We start from the raw sequence: 12225 nt of genomic DNA, 5'->3' as shown, positions 1-12225 counted from the left end.
TTGCTTTTTCTGAACCAGAGGAATAAAAAATAAACATAAAAGGAAACCTCGACGGAACAGCGCGAAATTTTTTCGGTGTTGGATACTTGAGCAATTAAACGAATATATAAGCATCACCCGTAACATGGAGTCGCGAGCGAAGCGAGCGCGAAATTTCGGATTCGCGGAGGTGCAAAAGTTGGAAATATTGTCACACTTTGATTCATGGTAAAAATAGCCACTGGAAACACTCGTATGCCGTGTCATTTCACGTCCTGTCAAATGTATGAAAACGTATAATCCTGGCGATGAAATAAGCCCAAAAAATGCGGTGCTTTTTGGCCGACTCGCTACCTACTTTTGCCGATTGCCGATTGCCGAAGACCTGTAGGTATTAAGTTATTCTACAATTTGTAACAAACGGAATTAAATTATCTGCTGCCGTGGCCTTCCCCCGCTACTTGTCGCGAACTCGTACTTACACTCCCGAGTGGTACCCACCTACATGATGCCTAAATGGAATTTTGGAATGCGATATTTAAAACAATTTAATTGAAAATGAATAATAATTTAATATTGTCAAAAGTGAAACGATTTACCATACGGAAATCTTGAATTTTCCACGGAACCCCTGAGGGCCTGTCACGGAACCTCAGGGTTCCGCGGAACCCCATTTGGGAACCGCTGTCTTAGACTATTGACTCGTTGTCCGTTTCAAACAAAGTTGACTGCCAATCTAGCGACTGAACTGTGTCTGAAACGTATTTCGTTTAATTCATTTCACCGACATTTACTTACATAGATAGTATAGCCTGTTATTGCTACACTAGTTTTTATTACATGACTGTTTCAGCTACTTTTATTTGTTTAACATTCTTTTTCGGAAAAATATGTAATATTGCACGACAGTAAGGATACAGTTCGAATTTGGTCTTGTGTATATCCGATTTGAGTCTTTGTTGGACTGATTCTTCATTGAGCATGATTTGTAATGCCTTCTCATGGTCGAGATTTACAAGATCGCTAGCTTTTATTTTAAGTTCACATCGGTCTGCTCCATCCACCTGAAACAAACGAATACGTTGGTATTGCCATTGTAAATTTAATTGTTTAGTAACCTGACCATATTTATACTATATTATTATTGTTAATTCCGAAGCTGTGAAAAATTGGAGAGTGTTTAGGAGAAAGCGCGTATTTCCAAATTTGCAAAGTTTTGTTCACAAATTGCATTAATGTTTAGGTATGTAGGTATATGTCGCAGCCAATTGATTTAAAATCCGTTCAATCACACTTCTATAATGTTAACTGATTTTTAAGGATCAGTATGATGTAAATATAGTTACTGTAATTGCAACGGTTACAGTAACAGCTTGCAGGTAAAACCCATCAGGTAAATTGCAATATTACAAATTGTGATAAATTGGCCTGTAGGGTTGAGCAATATTAAAATAAAATATATACCAATTTGGAGATCTAAGGGGGAGGCCTATGTTCAGCAGTGGACGTCCTATAGCTGAGATGATGATGATGATGATATACCAATTAAAACGTTAGTCGCTGAAAATCATATCACAATTAACCCTAATCCTAAAAATTAACCCTGTCAATAAAAGAACGCCTAAAAATGTATGAACCAAAAACCCGGAATCGATTAAAACTAATTATGTTAGGCAGGGTACCTAAACCTACCTACTATGTATTTGGTATTAAGTAGGTAGGTAGGTATATCCTAAATCCAATATTTGTTTTCCCTAAAGCAATAACAAGTACAAAAAAGCCATACTTAAGTAATTGAGGAGTAGGTTACTAAAGGCGAAACTCTATTTTGTATCGGTAGTTGTCAATATTGTTTGTTGCAGCTCGCATGCACGGAAAATCCGCTAGTGCGAAAAGACTGTAGGTATGACATTACGGCATCGGTACTGTCACGTTTTTTTGGTGTCATGGTATCTTATAGGGCAACCTGGGAGATTGCCAAAGGTTCAAACACAATAACTAAACAGTGCACCAGTTATTCAACGTACTCTACACTTATTCCCGTAGCCCGTTCAGTTACAAACCTATGTTTGATTTAATGGCTATTTTAGAGCGCTTTCAGGCTAGCAGTATTTTCGCAGTGTAACGCACGGATCGTACGGGCGTTGTAGGCAAACACAAGATAACACGCGTAGCTCAACTTGAGTGACAAGCATGTTGTGTGATACAAGCAACAAAATCCGCTAGTTTAATTAACTGGCTGGCAGCGAAATACACACAAACTGTATCAAGTGTCCGTATCCGTACGCAGAAATGTTTTTTGGCACTCATACTCACTTTACATAGAAATGATAATTCATATTGATCGTCTACTTGTGGCCAGGTCTGTTCCAAGACATTTTTATCCCAGTTGATCAGATTCGATGCGTCACATATTCTATGTGGTGCCGACTGTAAACCAGCCCACAGCTCGGAACAAAAATGCGGCGTCACTGGAGCCAGCATTATTATTAAAACTGCTAAAGCTTTTTCGAATTCCTTACTTTTAGCCAATACTTCGGGTGGTAGCTTGTTCTATAAAACAAAAAATGTATATTTAAAACCGATCTGCGATTATTTTATAATGCATAAAAAATAATTTTATTGTACTATTTGTAAATAAACAGCTTTATGTAAACATGTTTTATTTTTAAAAACTAAAAGGTAACCATACCCTTAACACGCTGGTTAGACTTTGTAGTCTCGAGATGCCAACACTGATTTTTTGTGTGTACTTAAAATGGTAAGTTGTAGTAGCAATCAAATAATTTCTTGAGTCCCATATTTTGTATTCATATTTATTAAATTGTTCTGGAGATAAAATATTTTGAGAAGGCATATTATTACGATATTTTAAGAATTCTCTCATAGTCATCCATAATCGGTGCTGCCAATTCAGCACGCCAGGTAACGCTATAATAGATAAATACAAAGTATAAGGTGCTGGAAATTTAAATAAAATATGTTTTAAGTTATGAGACGCATCAGATATAAGACGTTTTGTCTTGTCATTTGCGATGATATCCTACCTCGAATAATTTCGCAGCTGTTAAAATACTTAGGTATATGGCACGGTTCTTCATTTTAAGGTAGGAAAGAAAGGGCTACAGTTATAGCTAAAAGTACGTAACCATGTATCCTTATTTTCATGCCAAACAATCGGATCAACTGTTTAGTAGTGAATTTGAAAATATCATTAACCCTTTCGGTTACAAGTAGGTACTTGCAATAAACTTACTTGCATCTGACCACCGCCTTGGTGTTGCTGGTGGGACATCTGCGAGGATAAGCAGCCGAGTTGTATCGCACCCGTAGGTTGAAATTAGCCTCTCAGGACTTTCTCCATTGTATTTGGACTTGCTCATTTTTTCCCATTGAGTTATTACAGCTTGTCCCGTACCTTTCTCCCTATATTGTTTACCGACTTTTTCTACTTCTTCTGATGGTAAATATTTTCCAGAATCTTTCAATTTATATGATTGGCCCATGACCATTCCTTGCACCACAAGTTTCTTGAATGGCTCTTTTGTAGGTGTCCATCCGAGAGAATGCAAGAAGTAACTCATAAATCGAGCATAATATAAATGCAGCACTGCATGTTCCTTGCCCCCAATATAAATGTCAACTGGCATTCGCCCATCAATTTTTTCTTTAGAAAAAGGCATTTCTTTATTAGTTGGATCCAAAAAACGGTAGTAATACCATGAAGAATCAACAAATGTGTCCATGGTATCAGTTTCTCTTTTTGCATCAGATTGACATTTGGGGCATTTACAGTTTACCCATTCGTCTAATTTCTCTAATGTTTGTATACCTGAATTTTGAAACTCAATTTTGGGCAGTTCTATAGGAAGATCTTCATATGGCACCGGAACCGCGCCACATTTCTTACAATGTATTATAGGTATAGGTGTTCCCCAGTACCTCTGCCTTGAAATTAACCAATCTTTGAGTTTAGAACTAACAGAGTGTCCACCCACATTTTTACTGAGGGCTATTTTCACTGCCTGTCGATTTTCATTTTCAATATCAACAGCATGGCAATCGTTGTTAATAGGTACATTTAGTGACAAAGCTATTTTTTGGTCTTCCTTGTCAACTTGAGAACAACCAATAAGAACATCCCTACCTACTGGATAATTTATGTCATCAGTTAAGTATACTGGTATTTCACTATTGGATATTGGATTATAGCTTTTCAGTCCAGTAGTCTCATGAGATTTCAAGTCTTGAACCAATGGATGATTTGAACTCATAGTTATGAAATCACCATGAATAAATTTATAGGGCTCTGAGGTCCAAATATCAAAAGATTTAATTTCACTATTGACTTTCATTTTAAAAGTCACAACAACTCCATCACATTCACCTATCCAATGTTTTTGTAAGTTAATAATATCTTTCCAATTTTCCAAAACTTCATTTTCAAGTCCATCATACAAATCTTTGGCATATTTTGTAGTTTTTATATACCACTGAGTTAAATATTTCTTTTCAACTTTAACACCGGATCTCCATGAGCAGCCAAGGTCATCAACTTGTTCATCGGCGAGCACAGTTTTATCAACAGGGTCCCAGTTCACTTGAGCCTAAAATAAAAGAAGTATTTCTAAAGAGTGTTGCATGTTGTGCTCACACATTTACAGTATACCTACCTACCAAACAACTTATTTTAGTTTTTACTTTTAATCCTACAACTAACAAAATGTTGCAGAACACAGCTTGTTTTTTAACTGACTTCCCAAAAAGGAGGAGGTTCTCAATGTATCGGGATCTTTTAATTTTTTATGTATGTTCACTGATTACTCGAAGAGATTTTTTTGTTTGATAGGGTATACTTTCCAGGTGGTCCCATAATCACCAGGTCAGGATCTGATGATGGAAACCCTGAGAAATCGAGGGCAACTTTCGAAAATTGTAGGCATGCAAGATTAAAAACTTGACCATGAGGTGTACGTCTGATAACACTATGCAACAGTGAAGGTTTGGAGCTAACCTGAAGATGGAGACTGGAGAAGGTTGAAGGAACTCGACAACTGAATATGTAAACTACCTCGTGTTTGAAAAAACTTTTTACAAAAATATAAAACTGACTCCCAAAAACACTGAAAAGCAAAAAAAAGCTATTCTCAGGTGCATCAGCCAAGTAGTCGGTGGAGTATTAACAGGTACATCCATTAGATTATCCTGACTTCTATGCTGATGCACCTAAGAATAGCTTTTTTTTTTGCTTTTCAGTGTTTTTGGGAGTCAGTTTTAAATAAGTAGATAAATATGCATCATTATGATCACTTACCTTACTCTGGTAAGCTAAACCTTTTTCAAATAAGTTTAAAAATATATACTGTGTCCATTTGTAATAATTAGGATCACATGTAGATATTTCTCTATTCCAATCAAAACTAAACCCCAACTGTTTCAGCTGAAGTTTCATTGAATTAATGTTTGATTTTGTCCAGTCATATGGAGGTATATTTCGTTGAATAGCTGCATTTTCTGCTGGTAGGCCAAAAGCATCCCAGCCTATAGGGTGAATTGAATTCCTTCCATTCAATCGCTCAAATCTCGCAATGGTGTCTGATATGGAGTACACTCTTACATGCCCCATATGCAAATTTCCTGATGGGTAGGGAAACATGGGCAAGACATAATATGGCTTCTTGTTGTTACTGCTTTTTGATCTCTTCACGTCATCTGCCCAATGTTTTTCTATGTTTAGTTTAATTTCAGTACTGATATCTTCTTCCTAAGTAGAAACACAAGGCGAATTACATACAGTTTTAAGTAATTACTCAGAAGTTAGGTTCCTAATAGATTTTTGTATAGAGTTTTATACATGTAAGGGTACATACAAGAAACAATCCCATTTTAATTAATGACATATATAAAAATTATAATTATTATAGCTTACCCATAACCTTAAGCTACTCTTTTTTCTATAAACAAAACATAGATAATTTCGGAAGGAACTTGTTTTTCGGCAGTTATGCATTGGAAGCATTTTCACTACACGAGTAGCTTTCTCGTATGAATTCTTGGAATATAAGTAAGAGATTTATCTTGATTTCATTTACATAAAATGTTTTTTATTACAAATCCATTATTAATAACATAACCTAAACCACCGCGTCTTTGACTTTGACAGCGTCAGTTTTTAACTTTTTTTTTTTAGTATGGTAGGCAAAATTGGTAGTCCGTGGTCTCCACTCCAGCACTTTTCGGCCCCATCGGCCATCTGCTCTGCGAGCAATATGGCCTGCCCATTGCCACTTCAACTTGCTAATCCTGTGGGCCTGTGGGCTATATCGGTGACTTTGGTTCGTCTACGGATCTCCTCGTTTCGGATTCGATCACGTAGAGAAACACCGAGCATAGCCCTCTCCATAGCTCGTTGAGCGACTTTGAGCTATTAATCTGTGGCTATTAATCACGCAATAATCAATCTGTGATTGTTAGCTTTTATTTTGTAGTGAGTGACAGCTAGTCTCTTGGTCTTTATTATAATATATAGTCTTTTTTCTGCACCATCGCTATCTTTGGTGAAGAATTAGTACATTGGACATAATTCGCATTTGCGACGAGGGAAGTGAAAATTTAAACTAATCTTACATAAGAACAATGGCAAGGCCGGGCAAAGAGGATGCTTCTGAGGATGCAAAGAAAATTGTCGATGATGCCAAGAATTTTATTGAAAAAGCAATAGCTGATATTGGGAAAACATCAGCAACGAAGCAGTTAATTTTAGGAACTACGTCAGGATGGTAAGTGCTATTAACAAACCCATTTAGAGAAGTTTTATTACTTATTCATAAACAAGAACAGAATTTAGAAACGATTTTACTTGGATCACCTACTCCGTCGTAATTGCAGTAATGTATGAGTAATGTCAACCTTAAGATTTGGTATAATATAAATATTTCCACGACCTTGGTCGACGTGAATCATGATAATGATCGAGTCTTTGTCTCATCTGCTAAACTGTATTAAGGAGCATGATTTCATTATAATACACAAATCAAACTTAGGTATGTAAGAATCTTGTCTGAAATGAAACTTGAAATAGATGTTAGATGCAATTTATAAACATAAAACAAAAAATACCATGACTGCAAGTAGTCATGTGTAGAACTATTTATTTAATTTCTTGAAATTCAATCCCAAATCCATAAAAATATGGATGGGAACGACTCACTGGCCTGGGATTGAGATATTTTCATTAAAAATCTATTACTATGTTAACCATTCTAAGTACTTATACATTAAACATCACATTTCCAGGATTACCGGGTTCTTATCTATGAAGATTGGAAAGGTTGCTGCAGTTGGTTTGGGTGGCAGTGTTATATTATTACACATTGCTAGCCAAAAAGGCTATATTGATATCAATTGGGATAAAATCAACAAAAAAGTAGACAAAATTAGTGACAAAATTGAAAAGGAAGCAACAGGAAAATCACCCGATTGGTTTGAAAAAGTAAGTAACCTTAATTTTATTTATCTTAATTACAGGACACTTTTGCTTGGTTTCTCTAATTAAGTAAAAATTGATTACCACAATGGATAGCATTAACTAATGATGAGTGTCTAAAGTCCTAACTGCATCTTTAAACAACATTTCATGCCCCTTGACATTTGATTGGATCTCATTTAATTTTATAACACATATCATAAGTCTTTAAATATAGTATTATAGAAAACGAAATCTTAGCATATTATCCAAATACCGTATTTTATTTGCAAGATAGTAAATTGCCTTTTCTAGTGTTGTTACATAAGTTTTAATTTTTTCGTGATTCTCTGCGAGGCTCTAAAGTATTCTAAAATAATAATGAATGCATTCATTGTCCTGGTACCAAGTCCAACACTGTTAAATTTCATGCAAACAGTACTTTGTGTTTGTAACTATAGGCATTCCTAATAGTGGCTCATGAGTAGAAAAATTTACCCAGACAAGTACCCTCTTTTGTGATACACATTTTTCAGTTCTATTTTTCTCAGTTAATATCTTAAAAACAAAAATTCCAATCAAAGCTAATAGCACTGATAAGAGAAGAATGTTCTTTCAAAATATCACGAGCAAGCTGCGTTGTATATGGTTGCCATTTTTGGGTAGGTACCTATTGGGCTCTTGAAGCTTCAATTTTATTTATTCATTCATTCCATCACATTTCAATCAGATGACTGTCATATACATAAAAACCTTTTTGAATCAATCTATCTATTTAAAAAAATCCGTATCAAAATAAGTCGCATTGTTTTAAAGATTTAAACATACATAGGGACACCACACCACATATAGCGGGAAGGGTCTTGTGTTAAACTATGTAGTGATTCAGTTTATTTGTTACAGGTATTATTATTTGTCAAAAATAATTCGTATTACTCTGCAGGCTTTACCGGAGGATTCTTTTTTGGTATTGCTTCCGCGTGATCATTTAAATAGAATGTGAGTTTTGTAAAGATTATAATTGTTACTTTATTTGTGATTATTTTAAGGCGAAAACTTTGTTAATTTATTTAATATTATACATTCTTTTCAAACGGGACATTAGACACTATTATAATTTTAAAACATTTTTGCTGTTTTACTCATTTGTAATTTTTTATAAACTGATAATAAACTTATTTTTTAGTTGGTAAAAAAATGTTTATTTTTAAAACCAAAATGTTAGGGCCCTCAAATTACGTAAATAAGGAAACTTTATACGAAAATCAATATTGCCGCGAGATGGTGGTGTTTCTTTTTTTAAAACTAACGGTTCCACGTGGTGCCATCCACGTCCTGAGAAAAACTACTGCCCGTACCAGAATAAAATAACTGTTGCCCGCTGTTTCACCCACGTCCCGTGGAAACTTATTCCTTAAACCACATATAACGTAGCCTGTAAATGTGAGAATTAAGAATTTATAATCTACTGCCAAAAGCAAACCCATTTGTAAATGTATAAATATACCTTAGGTACTCAAAGCTCAACTAACACCATCAGTGATTGCTGTCCTAGTGATTTTAATTTTTGTTTTGAGTTTTCAGTATTCAGTTATTAAAAAAATCATCCAACTTCTCGAGGGATTTTCTTTCCCAGTCTGGGATAAAATATAGTCTGTGTTAACCGGGTATCGTTGCGCTTCCCAATTTTTCAGGTAATTTTAGAAGTTTCAGAGCCACTACAATATAATAGCAAAATGTAATAGTAATACAATGCAATATTATGCTTAAAGAAAATCGACCAAGTGGTCGGACTTGCGTATGAAGCGTTCCGTACTATTATTTTTAAAACGTTCCATAATTATAATACATTCCATATTCTGTGAATATTTCAAGCTGTTGCCGTTATCGATATATAGCAAAAATTTTTTTGAACGTTTTTTGTATGGGAACCCCCAAAATGTTTATTTTTATTCTAGTTTTCAGTATTTGTAGTTATAGCAGCAACAGAAATACATCATCTGTGAAAATGTAAACTCTCTAACTATCACGGTTTTACTATTTTCAAGAGTCGACCTCGTTTTATCAGGATATGGTTCATCAGATCCTGAACTTGATGGCCATGGAACCATTTGGGAAGTATTTACAAAAAAAAAAAGAATTGAAACGTCTTATTCTGGCATAGATTGGATTCCACTATCGATTGATAGATTAGAAAGCGTGACAGATAACTTGAGTCCATAACACAAACCCTGAAGGCTTCAAAAGGTCCCGTATGTATCAAACGCAAAATGTAACAACAGAACCCACTAAACCCACTATATTTAGTTTTTTTTTTATGTTCTGTAAGGTTCTAATGATGAAAACCAAAAACGCCACAAATTTTGAAATATAATATAATATCGGGACACCATTTCACACCATGGGTTAGCGAGCCCCATAGAAAATTATTAATTAACTTGTGTTATGGGTGCTAACACAACTGATAAACTACACATAGCTACATATATACATACTTAAAAATACATAAATACATATTATAACACCCAGACCACGGCCTACCAGCATGCTCATCACACAAATATCGACAGAATCTTGAATCGAACCCGGGGCCTCGGGTTCGGCAGTCCGGAATGGTGACCATTGTGCCATCGAAGTCGTCAAAATTAAATTGAGATGAGCATCACATACCTATTTACTCATACATGAAAAAGTCGCGGCGGGGCTAACGCCAGGGGCCCGATTCTCCTAATTTTACTTAAGTGCCATTCGATTGACGTTCGACTCGATTCGACTGAGATCCAATCCCGACTCGATTAGGATTGAAGCGTATGTGGCATTCCGCTATTTTTGCTTTGAAATAAACGTTTTTATCCTTTTCTTTCATTCAATAATGAATCATTTTGTCTGCAAATGATTTACGATTGCTAAATGATTGTACAGCAAACTACCGTATAGACCAAAATCATCAAAATAGCAGACCAATCGCACACCAATCAAATGTCAATCGAATACGATTGGTCTTTTATTAGTAGCAGAATGCCCGATATGGTTAAAACTGCTATTACGATCATATTGCGATTCGATTTCTATTCCATTTTGACATTAACTTAGGAGAATCGGGGCCCTGTTCTTAATTTGAAGTTGATAATGTCACATTCATATTGAATAGGTGTAGTTATCGGCACGAATCTTGAGCTCTGACCTTCACCTGCGCAGAAGTAATTTATTGGGTCCCTTGTGTGGTATGAAGTGAGGCGCGGGGGCGGGCTAAAGCGGTGATTGGCCCGCAGCGCATCGCGTCATAGCCGTCACTCGGGATTGGTTCTTTGCTGATAAATCACTTCTGCGCAGATGTAGGTCAGAGCTCAAGATTCGTGCCGATAACTATATGATTTAAATTTTTAAGTGACATCTGTTGGACATGCAATAAACAATTGCGAATTTCAAACAGCTTATCGTTAATACCATATCTACATATACCACCTATCTACAACTAAAAACAGACAAAATATGGGCGTCACCTTTTACCTACACCGTTTATGTGGAACAGATTTTATGTTGTTTACGTGGACAAATAGACACAAATTTGCAGTACTTTTGTAAAAAAAAAAGCAGGGTATTCAATTACAAATTATCCTGTATATTTGCACGGCCTTAATTACACGCCTATACCTACCTACGTTTTGTTTTAGGTAGAGAGATTTGTTGACCGCAAACTGGATAAAGCTGAAGATCTACTGAAGAAAAAGGAAGTTAAAGCTAAGCGCTGGGTCAACAATATCACGGGAGGAGATCACTATCGTGCTACCGAATCACATGTATTTCTTGCATCATTCGTAGCTGGTATGGCTATTGGACTCATCTGTGGAAAATAAATACTTTTTTATTACCTAATCAGTTATATTGCTATTTATGTATTCAACCAAAGCAATTTGCTACTTAACTTACTGTTTACTAGTACACTAGTGGTACTTCGTGTGTAATAGTATAAACTGCTTCTATTTGATCAATATGTATCGTCGAAGTTATTTGTACGGTATTAGGTATTACTTATTCTGTATTCTGATATTGTAACTTATAGATAAGGTCCGTAACGTCTAAAAATATGAATTATTATATCGAATATTATGTAGGTATTTCAATGTTTCCGAAAATTAGGTTTATAAAAAAAGTTAGTGATCTTTTAGACTAGTTGTTATATTTAGGTATATTATCTACTAATTGTAAGATTATTATACTCGTTAATTAATAAATTATTATCATTTACATAACGTTTTTTTTTTTGGGTTTTGTACCCCGTGGGTTCAAGATCCTCTTACTAAGACTGCTGTCCGTCTGTCTATCACCAGTCTGTATTTCAAGAACCGTTATAGCATGACGGTAGTTTATAATAATAATGACGTACACGGCCGATTTCGGCTACGGCGGCTGTTCTCATATAAGGAGATCATCTTATATCCCATTCAAAACATTCCTCCTTTTTTTAGAAATTCGATTGGTTGCAAATATCTATTATATATATTTATATTACTGAGGAATCGTTTTTCTTTCCCTGTTGTGTTGGGAAGCTAAACTATCCCCGAGTTGCATACTTAGCTTTAGTTCCTACGGGACGCGAGTGCATCTGTGGGAAACACATAGTTGATTACATAAAGGAATAAGTAGCTGTTTTCACGTGGGAATTACCACCTGAATATATCTAGCTTATATCAGTGAAAGAATTAGTATAGATGAAATTCTATTCCAGCAGGTAAGGTAAAGTAGGTACCTATTGATGGGATATCTACCGAAAAATGTAA

General features: G+C 35.4%; 2 protein-coding genes across 4 annotated transcripts; one reads left to right on the top strand and one right to left on the bottom strand.

The window, feature by feature from the left end:
• Positions 1-794: 794 nt before the first annotated feature.
• Positions 795-6113, bottom strand: LOC110374067 (probable leucine--tRNA ligase, mitochondrial). Its single transcript, XM_021331632.3, has 6 exons — positions 5909-6113; positions 5294-5743; positions 3236-4586; positions 2672-2910; positions 2296-2532; positions 795-1043 (listed from the first exon to the last, which is right to left on the bottom strand). The coding sequence occupies exons 1-6, from the start codon at positions 5996-5998 to the stop codon at positions 816-818; spliced, it is 2595 nt and encodes an 864-aa protein (XP_021187307.3). The 5' UTR covers positions 5999-6113; the 3' UTR covers positions 795-815.
• A 336-nt stretch (positions 6114-6449) lies between these two features.
• LOC110374093 (FUN14 domain-containing protein 1) lies at positions 6450-11692 on the top strand. 3 transcript variants are annotated; one of them, XM_021331674.3, is made up of 4 exons: positions 6472-6758; positions 7276-7471; positions 8348-8443; positions 11119-11174. In XM_021331674.3, exons 1-3 carry the CDS (start codon positions 6616-6618, stop codon positions 8426-8428), a joined length of 420 nt encoding a protein of 139 aa, XP_021187349.1. In that variant the 5' UTR covers positions 6472-6615; the 3' UTR covers positions 8429-8443; positions 11119-11174. The 3 variants fall into 3 exon arrangements, with proteins under 3 accessions (XP_021187347.1, XP_063899645.1, XP_021187349.1); XM_021331672.3 differs by lacking the exon at positions 8348-8443 and having other exon boundaries at positions 6450-6758; positions 11119-11692; XM_064043575.1 differs by lacking the exon at positions 11119-11174 and having other exon boundaries at positions 6469-6758; positions 8348-8573.
• The last annotated feature ends 533 nt before the right edge of the window (positions 11693-12225 follow it).

Source organism: Helicoverpa armigera, chromosome 3 (genome assembly GCF_030705265.1).
Source record: "Helicoverpa armigera isolate CAAS_96S chromosome 3, ASM3070526v1, whole genome shotgun sequence".
In the NCBI taxonomy this organism is placed as follows: Eukaryota; Metazoa; Arthropoda; class Insecta; order Lepidoptera; family Noctuidae; genus Helicoverpa; species Helicoverpa armigera.
The sequence above is the reverse complement of the archived record's forward strand: the minus strand, read 5'-3'. Positions and strand labels throughout refer to the sequence as shown.